Here is a 14,251-nt window from a genome sequence, read left to right as displayed (position 1 = left end):
AGGGGCCTGGCTCAAGGCTAGGCCTCCCTGCCACAGGGATGCATCCGCAGCAGACCCAGGTTCTCCTGTGGCCACCCGCAGCCCGGCACCTGCAGCAGACATCCACTCTGCCTGGCTCCTCTCATGCTTGTCCCCGCCACTCCCTGCAGCAGGGCTGGGGTTGGGGAACTTTCACTTGCTTGCTCCCAGTGGGGAGACTGAGGCCAGAGAGACCTGACTCGCTGATTCTGCAGGCAGCAGCCGGGACAGAGCAAGACAGAGCCCAGGTCGATGTGGGTTCGCTCACCTGATTCCATGAACTAAAGCAGCCAACACAGTTCTGCCCCAACCCTGTCAGGCCCCGAGGCCCTAGGGAGACCTCCCTCCTGCAAATGTGTGGTCCTAGAGGGCTGGGCTCCTCTCAGAATGCCAGGACCCCTTCACCGAGATGAGCCACAGAGCGCAGTGGCCAAGTTCTGGTGCCCAGACAGGCACCTGGGCCAGCAGGGACAGGGGCATCAGGGCCAGCTGCTTGGAGGAGGGGACATGGCTGAGGAGCCGAGGCCAAGAAGGGGCGGTGGGAGAGGCAGGTGTGGTGAGGGCCTGGGGAGAGCTAGGGGAGCGCTGGGACCTGGAGTCTGGAAAGGGGGCATCGAAGTCAAGGGCCGGGGCCGGGGTTTGCCCACAGTGGGGCTGGACACCCCCTGCAGCCTGGGACCTAGTTTTAAGATTGCATCCGTTCCTCCAAGGTTGTCCCCCAAGGGTGGGCAGTGAGGGGCAAGGGTGGAAGCAGGAAGGAGCGTGAGGCCTGATTGCAGGGAAAGGGGGCGAAGGTTCCCAACACCACCTGGAGTCGCGCGGGGGCTGTAAGCAGTGCTGGGCCAGGGGCGTGTCCATATCTGCATCTCCCCCACGGCCACTGGCTCCAGGGCCCTCAGTGCTCCTCCTCCCGTCCCCTCCTTGGGACTTGGATTTTGCTTTGGCTTCTGTGAGCATGGCTTCCAGTGCCTCAGACACTCTCGGTGAAGCAGCAACCGGGAACGGACTGGCCCTTCTGTGCCCTCCTCCCGGACCCCGCCCTGGGCTGGCGACCCGACACTACCACACAGGCCTGGCTCACCTCTGTCCCATGACAGACCCCGGACGCCCCTCCTGAGCCCTCGGCCTCTGTGGAAAAGGTTCACATCCTCCAGCAGATACTCAGCCTGTCCCCTTGACCCCCACACCTCTGTCCCAGGGCACCCGTGTCTGGGTAAAAGACATCTGAAGGGTATGGGTGGCTTTGGGGAGGCAATAGCAGGCTGCCCAGGAGGAACCTTGGGGCAGGGCTGGCCTCAGCACTCTGGACTGCAGGGATCAGTGTCCAGCCCAGGGCCAAGGCCGGCTGACAGGTGCTTTCCCGAGCTGCCCCTGCCTGCCTGTGGCCCTGCCCCATCCCCAGGTGTCCCCTCCAGGGGACACCTGGGCGCCCCCAATCTCGGGTGTCCCTCCAGGTCTGCCTGGACCCTGCTGTAGGTGCCACCTGCCTGGGAAGAAGAGATTGAGGAATCCAAGGTTCAGCCCGCAGTGGCTCCTACTCCACAGGGAAACTGAGGCACAGAACTGGCCCTGATGCCACCTGTCCACCCCAGGCCAGCCACCCTCGCCTCCAGCCTCTCTAAGCCCAACCTTCAGGAGGGCTCTGTCCCCAGTGACTGCCAGGCTTCTCTAGGGAGACCCTGGGAACTGGCACCTTCCCACTGCCTCCCTGCCTGTCCCTCCCTCCCCACCTGGCCCCAAAACTGCACCTGCCATGGCACCAATGCCCTGCCCCTCACTAAGTCGCTTACCACCAGCCCAGCCTCCACAGGTCCCCTCCGCTCTCTGAGGACACAGCCCTTCCTCCTGAGCTGGGGCTCCTGGACCCCAACCCTGACTGCCTTCCTGCCATGCCCCCTCCCAGGAACAGGTCCACACTCAGGGCCTGGGGACCCACGGGCCCGTCTGTGTCTCCAAACCTTCAGTCCTTCATCCAGCCGCCCACTGGCCGCTCTCAGCAGGTGCTTCTGAGACAGGCCACACTCGTCCAGGCCATACGGAGCCAGCAGCCTGCCCTCTACCCACTGCCCTGCTGTCCACACCTGGGCTGGGACTCACCCCCACTGCCCACTGCCACCCAACACCCACTGCCAGCCAGCAACCACTGCCACCTGTCACCCAACATCCACTGTTACGCAACACCCACTTTCACCCCATTGCCCACATTCCCGCTGGCTGTGGGCCCCTGCCACCCCCATCTAGCCAAACTCTGTCTGCCATCTGCGCCCACCCAGACTCCCACCTCCCTGTCCCCGAGCTCTGGGGGACCGGCTCCAGGTGCCTACCTGAACGTGCTGTCACGGGTCCCGGGGCTGAGGCGGCCACTCCCTAAACCAAAGAGAACCCGGGTCAGTGCACCCTTCAGGCTTCCCCGCATCCTATGCCCAGGGCCCCTGATAACAAGGACACTACCCCCAAGATTGACACAGGCTGGGGGACCTGGGCCACCTGCAGGGAGTCCAGCCCGCCTTCCCTGACGCCTTCTCTCCAGGGCCCTTTGCCCCACAGCCCCCAGATCTCTGGGTCGCCCACCACCTTGACCACATAGCCTGGCGGTAGCCCCCATAACCACCCATGGGAGAGGTGGAGGCTTTGGCATCTGGGGAGGGGGCGGTTCTGAGCCCCGAGGCCCAGTCCGGCCCCACTATTTTGCTACTAGAGGATTATTGGAGGAGGACCATGCCCGTACGAGGTAGTGTCCGGGCTCCGACCTCAGAGCTGAGAGGCTGCTCCAAGGGCGGCTGTGATTTCCTTTCCCATCCTTCAGGGTGGGGGCCCTGCTCTCAGAAGCTGGTGGGGAGGGATCCGCAGGGGGGTGTCCCTGGAAATGCCCCACTGGGAGGCCCCAGATGAGATGAGTTCCCCGACACGGCAAGTGACCTCCTCCTGGGCCTCTGAAGTGGGCTGTGCCTAACGGGAGGTGCCCTGAGTCCCTGAAGGAGCCTGGGGTGGGGTCTGAAGGCCACTTGCGGGAGGGACGGCGGCCCACGGCCGAGCACAGAGGCTTCCTGCCTTCCTCCAGCCCAGACAAGCAGAAGCAGGGCCAGCCCAAGAGAACGCCCCACATGGGGTCTGGCGGCTGGTGGCCAGAAAGAGGGCGCAGCACCCTCCTGTTCTGAGGGGCCTCGTGTGGGTGGGTGCTGGGAGGCTGGAAACTGGGGCTCAGAACCTAGCTCTGGTCCAGGCCAGACTCAAGGGCAGACAGTCACAGGGCTGGGACCCTCAGATGAGGCCCCCTGAGCAAACTGGGCTGGTCTAGACTTTGAGAACCTTTGACAAAAGGCCGACACCCCCTGAGCTCATCACATACACAGGCCCCTGCGGGGGCCCGTCCCCAGCTGCTCCCAGGGGGCCAGGCCGGCAGGTGCGGATGGTGCAGAGCCCAAACCAGCGAAGGTCCACCCTGTCCCCTGCCTGGCCAGGCCCAGGTGCTCCGGGGGCAGCAAGAAAACAGAACCAATGTCTGACCCATCTGGTTGCCCCTGGCCTGAGGAGAAGCCTCCAGACTGTTGACCACCCACCTGGGAACTGGGTACCGAGGCTGGAGACCCTGGGCTGCCGTAGCAGGCAGCGGCCGGAACCTTCAGACACCCGGAGCGAGGCCACTCACAAGCATAGTGGGGAGAGGCAGACGGCCCGGCCGCATCCCCATAGGGAAAGGCTGTCCAGGGGCCCAGCCCCACCAGGCAAGAGGCTTCATGACCCCACACCACCCCCAGGCCACCGTGGGGTGCCTCCGTCTGCTCTCGTCAGAGGGACCTTGACGCCCCTAGCCTTGGGCAGACGATCAGTGGGAGCACAGAGGGCTGAGCGTGGATGATGAGGACTCTGGCGGGAGGGTCCGGGTCCCCAGCAGAGGAGCCACAGCCTCACTCATCCTGCAACAAGACTGGCGCGGCCACCTCCAGAGGTGACAGCAGCAAGGGCGATGGTGATGGGCAGCTATTGAGTGCCTGAAGAGTGACCTCATCAGACCCTCCGTGCAGCCCAGTGAGGCGAGGTCTGTCATCCCGTTTGCAAGAGGAAACTGAGGCTCAGAGACCAGGCACCGCTGCAGAAACTCCTCCCGAACTCCCCTGTCAGAGTCGGTGCCCAACAGGGTGGGAGGCAAGGGGCAGGCAGGCACCCCACAGGATGTGCAGGGGTGACTGAGACAAGCCTGGAACTCGGCCCCATATCGGGGAGACAGGCAGGGCAGGGGCCCCGGGCTCAGAGCCAGCCCCTCCTGGCCTGGGGTTGGAGGGTCCACCCTCACCCAGACCTGAGGAGCCCCATGCCTGAGCCTGAGTGAGTACTGCAGACCCCACTGTGGTCTCCAGGACACACCCAGGAATGTACCACACGTGCACATACACATCACACACACCCCACACACCACACGTGCACATCCCAGCCGGAGGGCTGCCCGGAGCCGCCTCTCCGCACACCACAGCATTCAGGCCCAAGGCTGACAAGGCGGATGAGGCCTCTCGCACTCTCTGAAACAAAGGCCAAGAAGGCCGGCCCGGGGACTTCGGATCCAGGAAGAGGCCCCGCGTGGAGGGCGGGTGAGGTGGCTGGGCAATGGACGAGGACAAGGTGGTAAGAAAAGAACATTTTATTTTCAGTCTAAGAATGTATTACAAACAGTGTCCAGGTTGAGAAACGGCCGACAGCAAAGGGACAAAGCGAGGTGTTCACAGGGAGCTGCTGGACCGTGGTCAGGGCCAGCTCCAGGCTGTGCGAGAGGAAGCCACCCAGGGCGTGGACAATGGGCCAGACACAGCCCCGCCTCCGACGCAGCCCCGCCTCCGACGCAGAGCTGCTGAGCACCAAGCGGGGCTGAGCCCTGGGCCCGGGGAAATAGGGGCAGGGCCCAGAGAGCCTCCAGATGCCAAGGCAGCCTTTGGCCCCGCGAGGAGGTGCAGACGGGAGCCAGCGGGGCTCCCACCAGGGACCTGGGGCACGCGGCCCCTCCCAGCGGGGTCAGCAGGCGAGGCTGCTCTGAGGACACCGCCTGCTGCCGGAGCCTTCCCACAAGGGCTTCATCGGGGAGCAGTGGGGCCCAGACCCCAGAGACCCCGCAAGTCATGCAGCCTCCTGAGCTTCAGTTTCTCCCATAGAAGGGGATGAGGGCCAGTGCGCACGGAGCCCGGGGGCTGGGCTGGTGGAGCCCGGGTGTCCGGAGCCTCTGTGGTGGCTTGGTGCTTAGCAGGTGGTGTGACTGCACCAGAGAGGTGACGGGGAGAACTGGCCACCCACGAAGTGGGAGTGAGGCCCGAGGAGGACAAGGCCAGCAGCGGAGCCTCTAGCCCTTGGCGCCCCAGTGCGAGGCACCAGCCAGCAGAGATGCAGCACCCACCTGATCCTCAGGGCTGGGGGACACAGAGTGAAGCAGCTGGGCCTTGGGGCTCTGGTGACCCCGACCTGCCGGACCCAGAGCCCATGCCTCCCAGAACTCACCTCCCCGTCAGTCCCTTCCTCCACTGGCAGCCACAGGGCGCCCCCTCTAACTCCCCTCTCTGGGAGACCCCCCAGTCCCTCCCACAGAACGCAGAGCAAGGAGGCCAGCGCCACCTCCTCTCCCGTCTGGGGGCAAATTCAGCCCCTTTGCAGCCTCGAGGCCAGATCTGTGGCTCTCAAGGAGGGGGGTTTACCTTGAGTCCTCCACAGACTGGACATGCCGAAAAGAAAGCCGGGGATGGCCCCGCGTGGGGGCTGCCTGCTTCCCAGGGCTCGCCGGGGGCCGGGCTGGGCAGTGTGGCCTCGCTGCCCTGGGGGGCCTCCATCACCAGGCCCCGCCGTCTCGTGCCCAGCCAGCCAGAGGGACACCCGGCAGACGTCTGGCCGCCTGAGTCCCCGGCCGCACCGTCGCTGGGGCTGCCCTGCGAGGTGGGGCTGTGGTCCCTGGGAACCAGGCGGAGGCTGCGTGGCGTGTCATAGTGGGGCCTCAGGGAGGTGGGCACCTGGTACTCGACGGCCCCAGGCAGGCAGGTGCACAGGCTGGGCTCGGGCGCCCCGGCTGCTGGCAGGCTGAGCAGTGAGCCCAGTTCGTCCGTGGCCCGCCACACGTCCAGGCTGCTGCCCGCATAGGATGAGAGGCTGCCGGAGTAGGAGGAGTGGCTCCCAGTGGCGATGCCGCTGTCTGAGGAGCTCTGGCGGCCGACCTCCTGCAGCTGCCGTGGCCGCAGTGGCTTGGGGGGTGGCCTTGAGGCACCCAGCATGGCTTCCCCGGGGGCCTGGGCAGCTGCTGGTCTAGGCCCCTCCTGCGACGTGCTCGCCGATGACAAGGACTGCTCTGGCCATGCGGTGAGCCGGCTGCTGGCGCTGACGTCCAAGTGGCTGGCCTCCGAGGATGAGCTGGACAGGCTGCGGTCGTCCCCTGAGACAGAGCAGGAAGCCAAGGCAGCTGGGGGAGTGCAGGGGGCAGGGGAGGGCTCAGGGTGGGGCTGACACCTGGTGGACCCCCACGGGCCAGCACTCTCTGGTCTCGCCCCACCCCTCCTAGCCCCCAACCCCTGGGGGCTATAGCAGAAACCTGGCTTCACCAGCGACAGCCCCTCTGCCCCTCGTCCACTCCTGTTTGTCTGCCCCTGTCCTTCTGCCACCGGCTCTACTAGGGCCTGGGCCCCTCCCTCTCAGCATCCCTGTCACTACCTTAGTCCCAGCCTCCTCCTCTCCCCCAGAGCTCCCCACCCTCCCTGCCTAAGAGACCTGGGCTCCATACCCAGCCATCCCCACTAACTTCCAGGGCCTCCTGGGGCGGCTCGCCCTCTGCACCGTCCCAGCCCCAAGGCTGGCCTGGACATCCTTTCCCGAGAACTTCCCAGGCCCTGCCAGCCTGGACATGAGGTCCCAGCTGTGCCCACACACCTTGACTCACCCCCTGCCCTCACCACGCTGGCATCCTTGCCTCACTCCCTGTCTCCCTCCCCACGGGGGATGAGAAGCACACCCAGGCTGCCTCCCGCCTGCCAGGCCGGGCGTCACGCACTCGTGGGAAAGCCGCTTTCATCTCTGCTGCCTCTCTAAGCTGCCTGCTCTGCCTTCCAGGGCTCCCAATTGCAAAGCAGTTGTGAGTCGCCCCCAGGAAGGCAAAAGCTCCCTGCAAACCTGAGTCCCCTCCTCCTGGGGCAGGGCAGGAGGGGAGATGGCCACTGTCTGCTCGGTGCCCTCTGGGGAACAGGCAGTGATCCGAGAGCACTGGCTGGACCAGCATGGCTCCTGCACTTGGCCCTGGGAACACAGGTGGCCCATGCAGCCACCCTTCTGGGAGCACAGCGGCCTCTCCTGCCCTGCCAGCCCCTTCCACCGCCTCCTCTCCCCACGATGGCAACAGAGCCAGAGCCACTGGCAGCTGAGGAGGCACCTCTGCCCCTGAGCAGCTAGCTCGCCTGCCTGAGAGCCTTTTGTCTGGGCACAGAAGGTAAAACCAACATGCAGGGCCTTGGTCTCCCCCGGCCACAAGCTGGTGGGCAGGAAAGGAGTCAAAGGCTCTCAGGCCAGAGCCACCCTTCCCATCAGCATCTCAGACCAGAGTGTAGTAAATGTGGAATTGTAAGTGAAGGAAGGAATGAGCTGAGCAGGGGAAGAAGGGGGGAAGGAATGAATGGGTGGGAGATGGAAAGAAGGAATGAGCAGGAAGGAGAAAGAAAGAATGAATGAGCAGGAGGGAAATGAAGGAATGATTGAGTAGGCAGAGAAGGAAGGAATGAATGAGCAGGAGGGAAATGAAGGAATGAATGAGCAGTGGGGGGGGAAGGAAGGAATGAATGAGCAGGGGGAGAAGGAAGGAATGAATGAGCGGAGGGAGAAGGAAGGAATGAGCAGGAGGAGAAGGAAGGAATGAATGGGGGAAGGAAGGATGAATGGGGGAAGGAAGGATGAATGAGTGGGTCGGGGGGAAGGAAGGAATGAATGAGCAGGAGAAAGAAGGAATGCATGAATGAGCAGAGGGAGCCAGCAGCCCCCACACATGCATGGATGCCTCCCGAGCTCTCCCACTGGAGGCTTAGCTGTAGTCCCACAGCCCAGGCCAGCCCCTGGCCCCACCTCCACTGCCCGGCTGGCCCGCATGCGAGAGGAGGCTCAGCCGCTTCTCCAGCTGCAGGGTTTCCAGGGCTTCCTGGGCCACGCGCTCCTCCACAGTCGAGGGTCCCGGGGGACTTGGGTCTGCAGCAGAGAGAAGACTCAGTGGAGGAGGTGGCCCCCACTGCCCACCCTTGCCCACAGGCACCAGGCCCAGCCTGACGTGGTGGTGGCCCCCTCCGTGGAGTGGCAGTCCCCTGGGAGTCCCCGCTTCTCCCCATGCCTCAGCCCAGATGCGGGGCCTCAAATGCAGGCACCCACACCACCCCTATCCAGGCCACCATCTGCCCAGCTGGGTCCCTGCACCCATGGATGGCCCTGCCATCTGTCCACTCACCAGGACCCCACGCCGGCCAGACCCCTCTTCCTCACCACGGAGTTTTTCAATTTTCTGTTCCAAAAATGACCAGCCCCTCCCCCATCCCCAGAGCCGGTCTTGCTGCAAGAGGGGCTGCCCACCGCTGATTCACAGTGCCCATTTCTCACAGGCTCCCCTCTGCCTGGGGAAATGCCCGCCCACCTTGTGGCCATCCCACCATTCCCTGGGGCCTTGGATGGAGCCTCATACTGTGCCCAAGGCTCAGAGCACAGTGGTCTGCGGACCCTCGGCCCCACCCAGCCCCGCCCCTCAGGGCTGCATCCAGGGAGCACCAGCCCCACCCTCTCTGGTCATCGTCCATGTGTCCTCTGGGACTGAGTGGCAGGAAACCTCCCCTTCCTGCCCAGGCAGCGCAGGACCTCTCACTGGCCCCTCGGCACCGCTGTCCCGAGCCTCAGCATCACTGCCCTGGTCCCCAAGCCCCCGCCCGTGCTGGGATGTCCCAGGCACTAAGTGATGTGGGCACTAGGCTGAGTGGCTGCCGTGCTCCAAACAGCAGGGCTCAAGATCCCGCCCCTTCCACATCCATGGGACCCACAGCCACAGCCGTCCCAAAGAGTTTCCCTGGCAGGGAAGCCACAGCTACACCCACAAGAGCAAACCGACCCTGTCCTGCTCCAAGTGGCATCCTCTGGGCCTCCAGGACACACCTCCTGCCACCCACCTTGGGGACATCTGCAGGACTCAGCCGAAACAGGTCCAAGGACCTGCTCTCCCCAAAATCCAGGAGCAGTGGCAGCATGGAAAGTTTACACCAAATTCTGCAGCACACAGAGGACTGGAAGGTACAGTCCCCAGCCTGGGACACCTGGATCAGAGCCTCGGTGGACAGAACCGAGCCTGGCGGAGGCTGGAGCCGGACATCCTGACCCCGTAGTCAGGGTTCCGGAGAAACAAATAGGAAGCAATGGTGTCCCTGTCCGGGTTCAGGTCTAGGCTGAAGAGGCCCCATCCCTGATAGGACACTGTCCTCTGCTGATACCTTCAGGCGCCCAGCTGGGGCATTGAGCACAACAGGAGGCCCCATCAGGACTCAGAACAGGGCCCTCCCCACAGACAGGCAAGAGCTCACAGCACGCGGCCCAGGAACGCAAGAAGGACCTGGAGGAGCCTCCCCCAGCCTCCGGGTATGGCCGCCCCAAGGCACTGCCCGGGTCAGCCTGGGGCCCTGCCAGCCCATGACCCTGTGGCCCCATCTGTAGCATTGCCAGGGACAGGGATGGGGCCAGTAAAAGCCTCTCTCCTGTGCCCTCCCCGCCTGTGCCTGGGAGGGTGGAAGGCAATGGCAGCCAAGGCTGTGCCAGCTCAGGCCCCAGTCCCTTGTGACACAGCCTGCTGGTGGCCATGGAGCCCACAGGCCACTCGGCTTGGCAGCTCCTGGCGCTTTCACCGACACATTCTGCCGCGTGGGCAGGACAGCAGGCACCAGTCTTGGCTCCTTGGTGTGCTGAGGGTCCAGGCTGAAGACAAGCACAGTGACAGGACAGCACCACTGTCCCTCAGCACTCAGGCATTCCAACCAGGGCCCCCCACAAAGCCAGTGCCCTGCAGTTGGGATGAAGAGCAGCCCTTGGTGACACCAGTGTCAGGACGCAGGACACAACCTCCCACCATTTCCCATCCAGTAGCTGGTGGGCAAGACATGGATCGACTCCCAGCTCCACCATGCACCCCCTGAGCCTCTCAACCTCGTCTGCAAAAGGGTGCAGCAACGGTGCACCCCCGTGGAGGCCAGGCCAAGAAGGTAACATGCACACCGTGCTCAGAGCGTGGCGGATGCCAGGCCTCTGGGCCCTTCCCTCCTGCTCCTGGAGGGTCTGGCTGCCTCTGGGCCTTGGTGTCCACATGCAGACACCAAGACCAAGGGGCTGGACTTTCTGCATCTCTTGGCCCCTCCGGTGAGTCTTCAGCACAGGAGGATGGCAGGAAGCCCAGAGCATGAGGACGCTGCCCGCAGGGCTTTATCGTGGGAGCCCTGTGACCACGGGCTTCAGTGTTTTGCCAGCCTGGGCAGACGACCCCATCAGCCCAGACCCTCCCATGAGTCCAGCCTGCAGGGGCTGGGCCCACGGCTCCTCCGGTGGGGTGCTGTCCAGCATAGTGTCCCAGCTCGACCAGCACCTCCAGGTGGCCTGAGGCCTCCACACATCTACAGAGGCACAGCTTGGGGGCACAGCTGCAGGCTGAGGCCCTGACAGCAGAGCTTTCTGAGAGCTCCCAGCTGACTCTGACGAGGACGTCCTATGGAGTGGGGTCTGGGACTTCTGGTCAGCCCAAACCCCTCCAGCCGTCAGCAATGGCCCTGCCTGGGGCTGGCCCGCTTGCTGCCTGCGGTGGAGCCTGTCCTGTCTAGCGGCTGTCCCAGGCCGACCCTCCCCAGCATCCTCTACCTAGTGCTGCTTCCCTGGCACGGCCTGTGTTCCCTGGGAACTGCCTGAGGGGAGCAGGAGAGAGCAGGGAGCCCTCCTCAACCTCCTGCTGCTTCTGCCCGTCCCTGTCCCTGCCCTGGGCCCTGCACACCCTCGCCTTGCACAGTCGAACACACCGACCACGTCATCCATGCCAGCCACACCATCCATACCTGCCGGCAACCATTAGGCAGGAAGACGCCTGCAGGGGTGCGGCCACGCCATCCAGCATGGCAGGGCAGTGGGGAGGGCCCTGGCCACAGGTGCCACCTCCCTCCTCCCAGGGCCACCCCCTACATGACTGTGCTGGTGTGGGCAGTGGGCATTGGGGCTGTGGCCAGGGGAAGGGAGGCCAGGGTGCCCGCCCCATATGCCACTCGCTTCTGTCCTCCCAGTCACCCTTCCCCCGCCACGCCTCGGCTGGGGTGCCAGTGCCAGGAGGCGCCACATATGAGCTTGCTGCTCACCCGCCACGTGGCCTGGGCCATGGCCTCACTTGGACGTACGGTCAAGCGCTGCCCGCGTGGAGCTAGAGGAGCATTTGAGAGAACCCATGAAGGCACCCGGCCCAGCACCTGCCCCGACCTGGGGAGCCCCACTGTGCCCAGACACCAGGGCCCCTGTGGGGTCCAGCAACATCCCTGGCCAAGGACTCCTGCAGAGAGTGCCACAGCCACAGCCAAGGAAGTGCAGGTGAGACAAGACGAGACCCCCTCAGCCCAACGTGCCCTGAGACCCCACAGCCAGGTGACCTCCCGAGGTGGCCTTGGACCTAAACACCGGGCTCAGGCAGAGCCAGTCCCGACCCCAGCTGCAGAGTCAGATCAGCTGCTGCTGGGCCGCCAAGCTCGGGCAAGGCCCTCCCTGCTCCCAGCCATGGAAGATGGTGGCAGTGCGTCAGAGGGTCTCTTACTGCACAGGGGCAGCTGTGGCTGACTGTCCCAGCCAGAAAGCTCTAGGCCCAAGCATCCCAATAGCTCAGACCCCCAAGGCAGAGCACCTGCAGGTGCGAGTCCAGCCCCGGCTGCTCTGAAGCCCTCAGCAGGGCTTGCCGAAGCCCAGGCTTTAGTCCTGACCTGGAAAAGCTCTGGTTCCTTAGCTGGGGGTGGGAAGGGCGGCCACCTAACCGGGCAGACGAATCACTGTGGCCCGCCGCCCCAGGACATCGCACAGCCCGCCAAGCATACCCTCCCCAGTCGGCCAGGCTCACACACCTGGGAGAACGGGCCGCAGCCCAAAGGGGCCCTTGGTGGGGGAGATGCCTCGGACGATGCAGTCGAACAGGAAGCTGATCTGCTCCCCCTCGGCTGAGGACAGGAAGAAGACACCAGCCCCTGCAGAGGAAGGACAGAGACAGGTCAGCCTGGCCCAAGTGTGGGCTGGGGACCCTGAAGAGGAGGAACGCAGGAAACCAGAGCAAACTCCATCAAGAGCCGACAACACCCCGCCTGGCCCCGTGAAGCCGGGTGCCCAGAGTCCACACCCGGCCCAGCCCCACAAAGCCAGGTGCCCAGAGCCGACACCCCGCCTGGCCCCACGAAGCCGGGTCCCCAGAGCCTCTGCACTCCCCACGGACCCCACCCCCTCAGCCGTCTTGAGGGCAAATGAAGCAGCCAGGAGACCCCAGAGACATCAAGTAGGGTCCCCTCAGGGCTCCACGGCCACAGGAGAAGGGAGCTGTGCCACCTGGAGCTGGGGTGACATCCCAGGACGGCTGCGGTGTGACCGTACTTCCTTCCCTGGGGCTGTCGTGGGGGCTGTGTTCAGATATTTGCAAAAGGTGTGGCACGGCATCTGCCCACACATGCTGCGGCCGTCACTGCTAGCCAGCACCGTGTCCTCCCCACCTTAGGCGGCCTCCCCACCTCCTCAGTCATCTTTCATGGGGAAGCTGAAGCTCCCAGTGTGTGGGTGCCACCCTGAGGTCGTGTGCAGCATGCTGGGGCCAGCACCCACCCCCGCACCCCCACAGCAGCAGGAGGGCCCCCGGGGGCCACCTCAGCGTCACTGGCAGAGCGACGCGGCCCCCACCCATGGAGAAGTCCCAGCTGCGAGTCACGGGGGCGCTGCCCTCCCTGCCAAGGGTGAATGAAGCCCTGGCGGCTACGTGAATGGACGACTGGGCTGGCCGCACCCGGCTGGACACTCTGGCTGGCGTCACCTCACAGGAATCCCGCCCGCTCCGGGGCCTCTGCCCATTGCCCAAAGAAAGGCACGCAGGAGGGAAGGCGCCGGGGCGGGCAGGAGGGGTGGGGAAGGGAAATCTCAGCATTAGAAGCCCCGCTGCCTGCCACCCAGTCACACTTCGCCATCACGGAACGCAGGCTGTAGATTCCAGGGACACGGAACTCGGGCCAGCCCCGACACGTGGCAATGCTGCCGGCCCCTTGGCGGCCACCCCGGGCACACGAGGGCGAGCAGTACCTGGTGCTGTGGATGCTTCCTTCCATGTAGTGTCCCCAAACCGGGTCATGGGACAGCGCCATTCCTGCATTAGCGATGAGGACACTGAGTCCCAGAGAGGGCATGCCACCCGTCCACCGTCACACAGCCACGAGGTGGACTCAAGTCCAAGTCCCCTGGCCCCCTGGGCACCTCCTGGCCCCATGGGCCTTCCAGTCCTGCTGTGGGTGAGGGGTGCTCCTGACCCAAAGCGGAGATGGGGCATGGAGGGGAGGCCAATGCCCACTGCAATGCCATCCAGGAGGGTGCCCCGAGCGGCTCAGGAGGGCAGTGATGGGGTGGGGCCCCCAAGCCAGATAGGGTGGGCAGAAGAGAGCCCTCACCAGGCCCTGGGGGCAGGCGAGGAGAAGGCCGTCATGCTGTCCGCTGGCCGGCTCGCTCACAGTGCCAGGCAGTCGCTCCCTGTCCCCGTGGTCTGGCCCTCCCCGTGAAGGGCTCAGCCGGCCCGGCCCCAGCTCTCACAAAAGGCCCGGCTCTCTAATCCTGAGCTTACAGACAGCTGGCAGTGGCTGCGGGACAGTGAGTGCCCCGACTATAAAAAACCGCATTACGGAAGGAGTGGAGCCGGCCCCACATTCCACGGGGCGTCTTGGAGCATCAGTCACCCCGAAGACGCAGTTGGCCGGGCAAGGCCTGGAGCACAGCCCACCACCAGCCTCGGGCCCCCACCTGCCCGCATGGCACCCTCGCCAGCCACCCCCATCCACGCCAGCATCGGTGGCCCTGACATCGGTGGCCCTGGAGGAAGACGCCCATCTCCAATGCTGGTCTGCCGAGTCGTCGGGCCATGGCCTCCCAGGACACTGCACGGCTGGGCTCTCGCTGGGCCTCCCTGGGTTCATGCTCCACCCCTACCCACAGGCTCCCTGCTTTACCC

The 14,251-nt window shown here is 64.9% G+C and overlaps 1 protein-coding gene across 8 annotated transcripts in view; it reads right to left on the bottom strand.

Annotated features, from left to right (window-relative positions):
- DOK7 (docking protein 7) overlaps positions 1-14,251 on the bottom strand; it is a 36,721-nt gene that overhangs the window by 2,354 nt on the left and 20,116 nt on the right. For 2 of the 8 annotated variants that reach the window (XM_030920138.1, XM_030920155.1), the window contains 4 exons: positions 12,126-12,245; positions 8,089-8,208; positions 5,694-6,418; positions 2,343-2,385 (listed from right to left, as the gene is read on the bottom strand). In XM_030920138.1, coding sequence (XP_030775998.1) covers positions 2,343-2,385; positions 5,694-6,418; positions 8,089-8,208; positions 12,126-12,245 — 1,008 coding nt within the window. Of the gene's footprint in view, positions 1-2,342; positions 2,386-4,642; positions 6,446-8,088; positions 8,209-12,125; positions 12,246-13,335; positions 13,520-14,251 lie in introns of those variants that run through there. The other 6 variants (XM_030920144.1, XM_030920135.1, XM_030920142.1 and 3 more) reach the window with 6 other exon arrangements.

This window comes from Rhinopithecus roxellana, chromosome 2 (assembly GCF_007565055.1).
Source record: "Rhinopithecus roxellana isolate Shanxi Qingling chromosome 2, ASM756505v1, whole genome shotgun sequence".
NCBI classification, from domain to species: domain Eukaryota; kingdom Metazoa; phylum Chordata; class Mammalia; order Primates; family Cercopithecidae; genus Rhinopithecus; species Rhinopithecus roxellana.
Note: the sequence above shows the minus strand (reverse complement) of the source record. Positions and strands in the feature narration are given on the sequence as shown.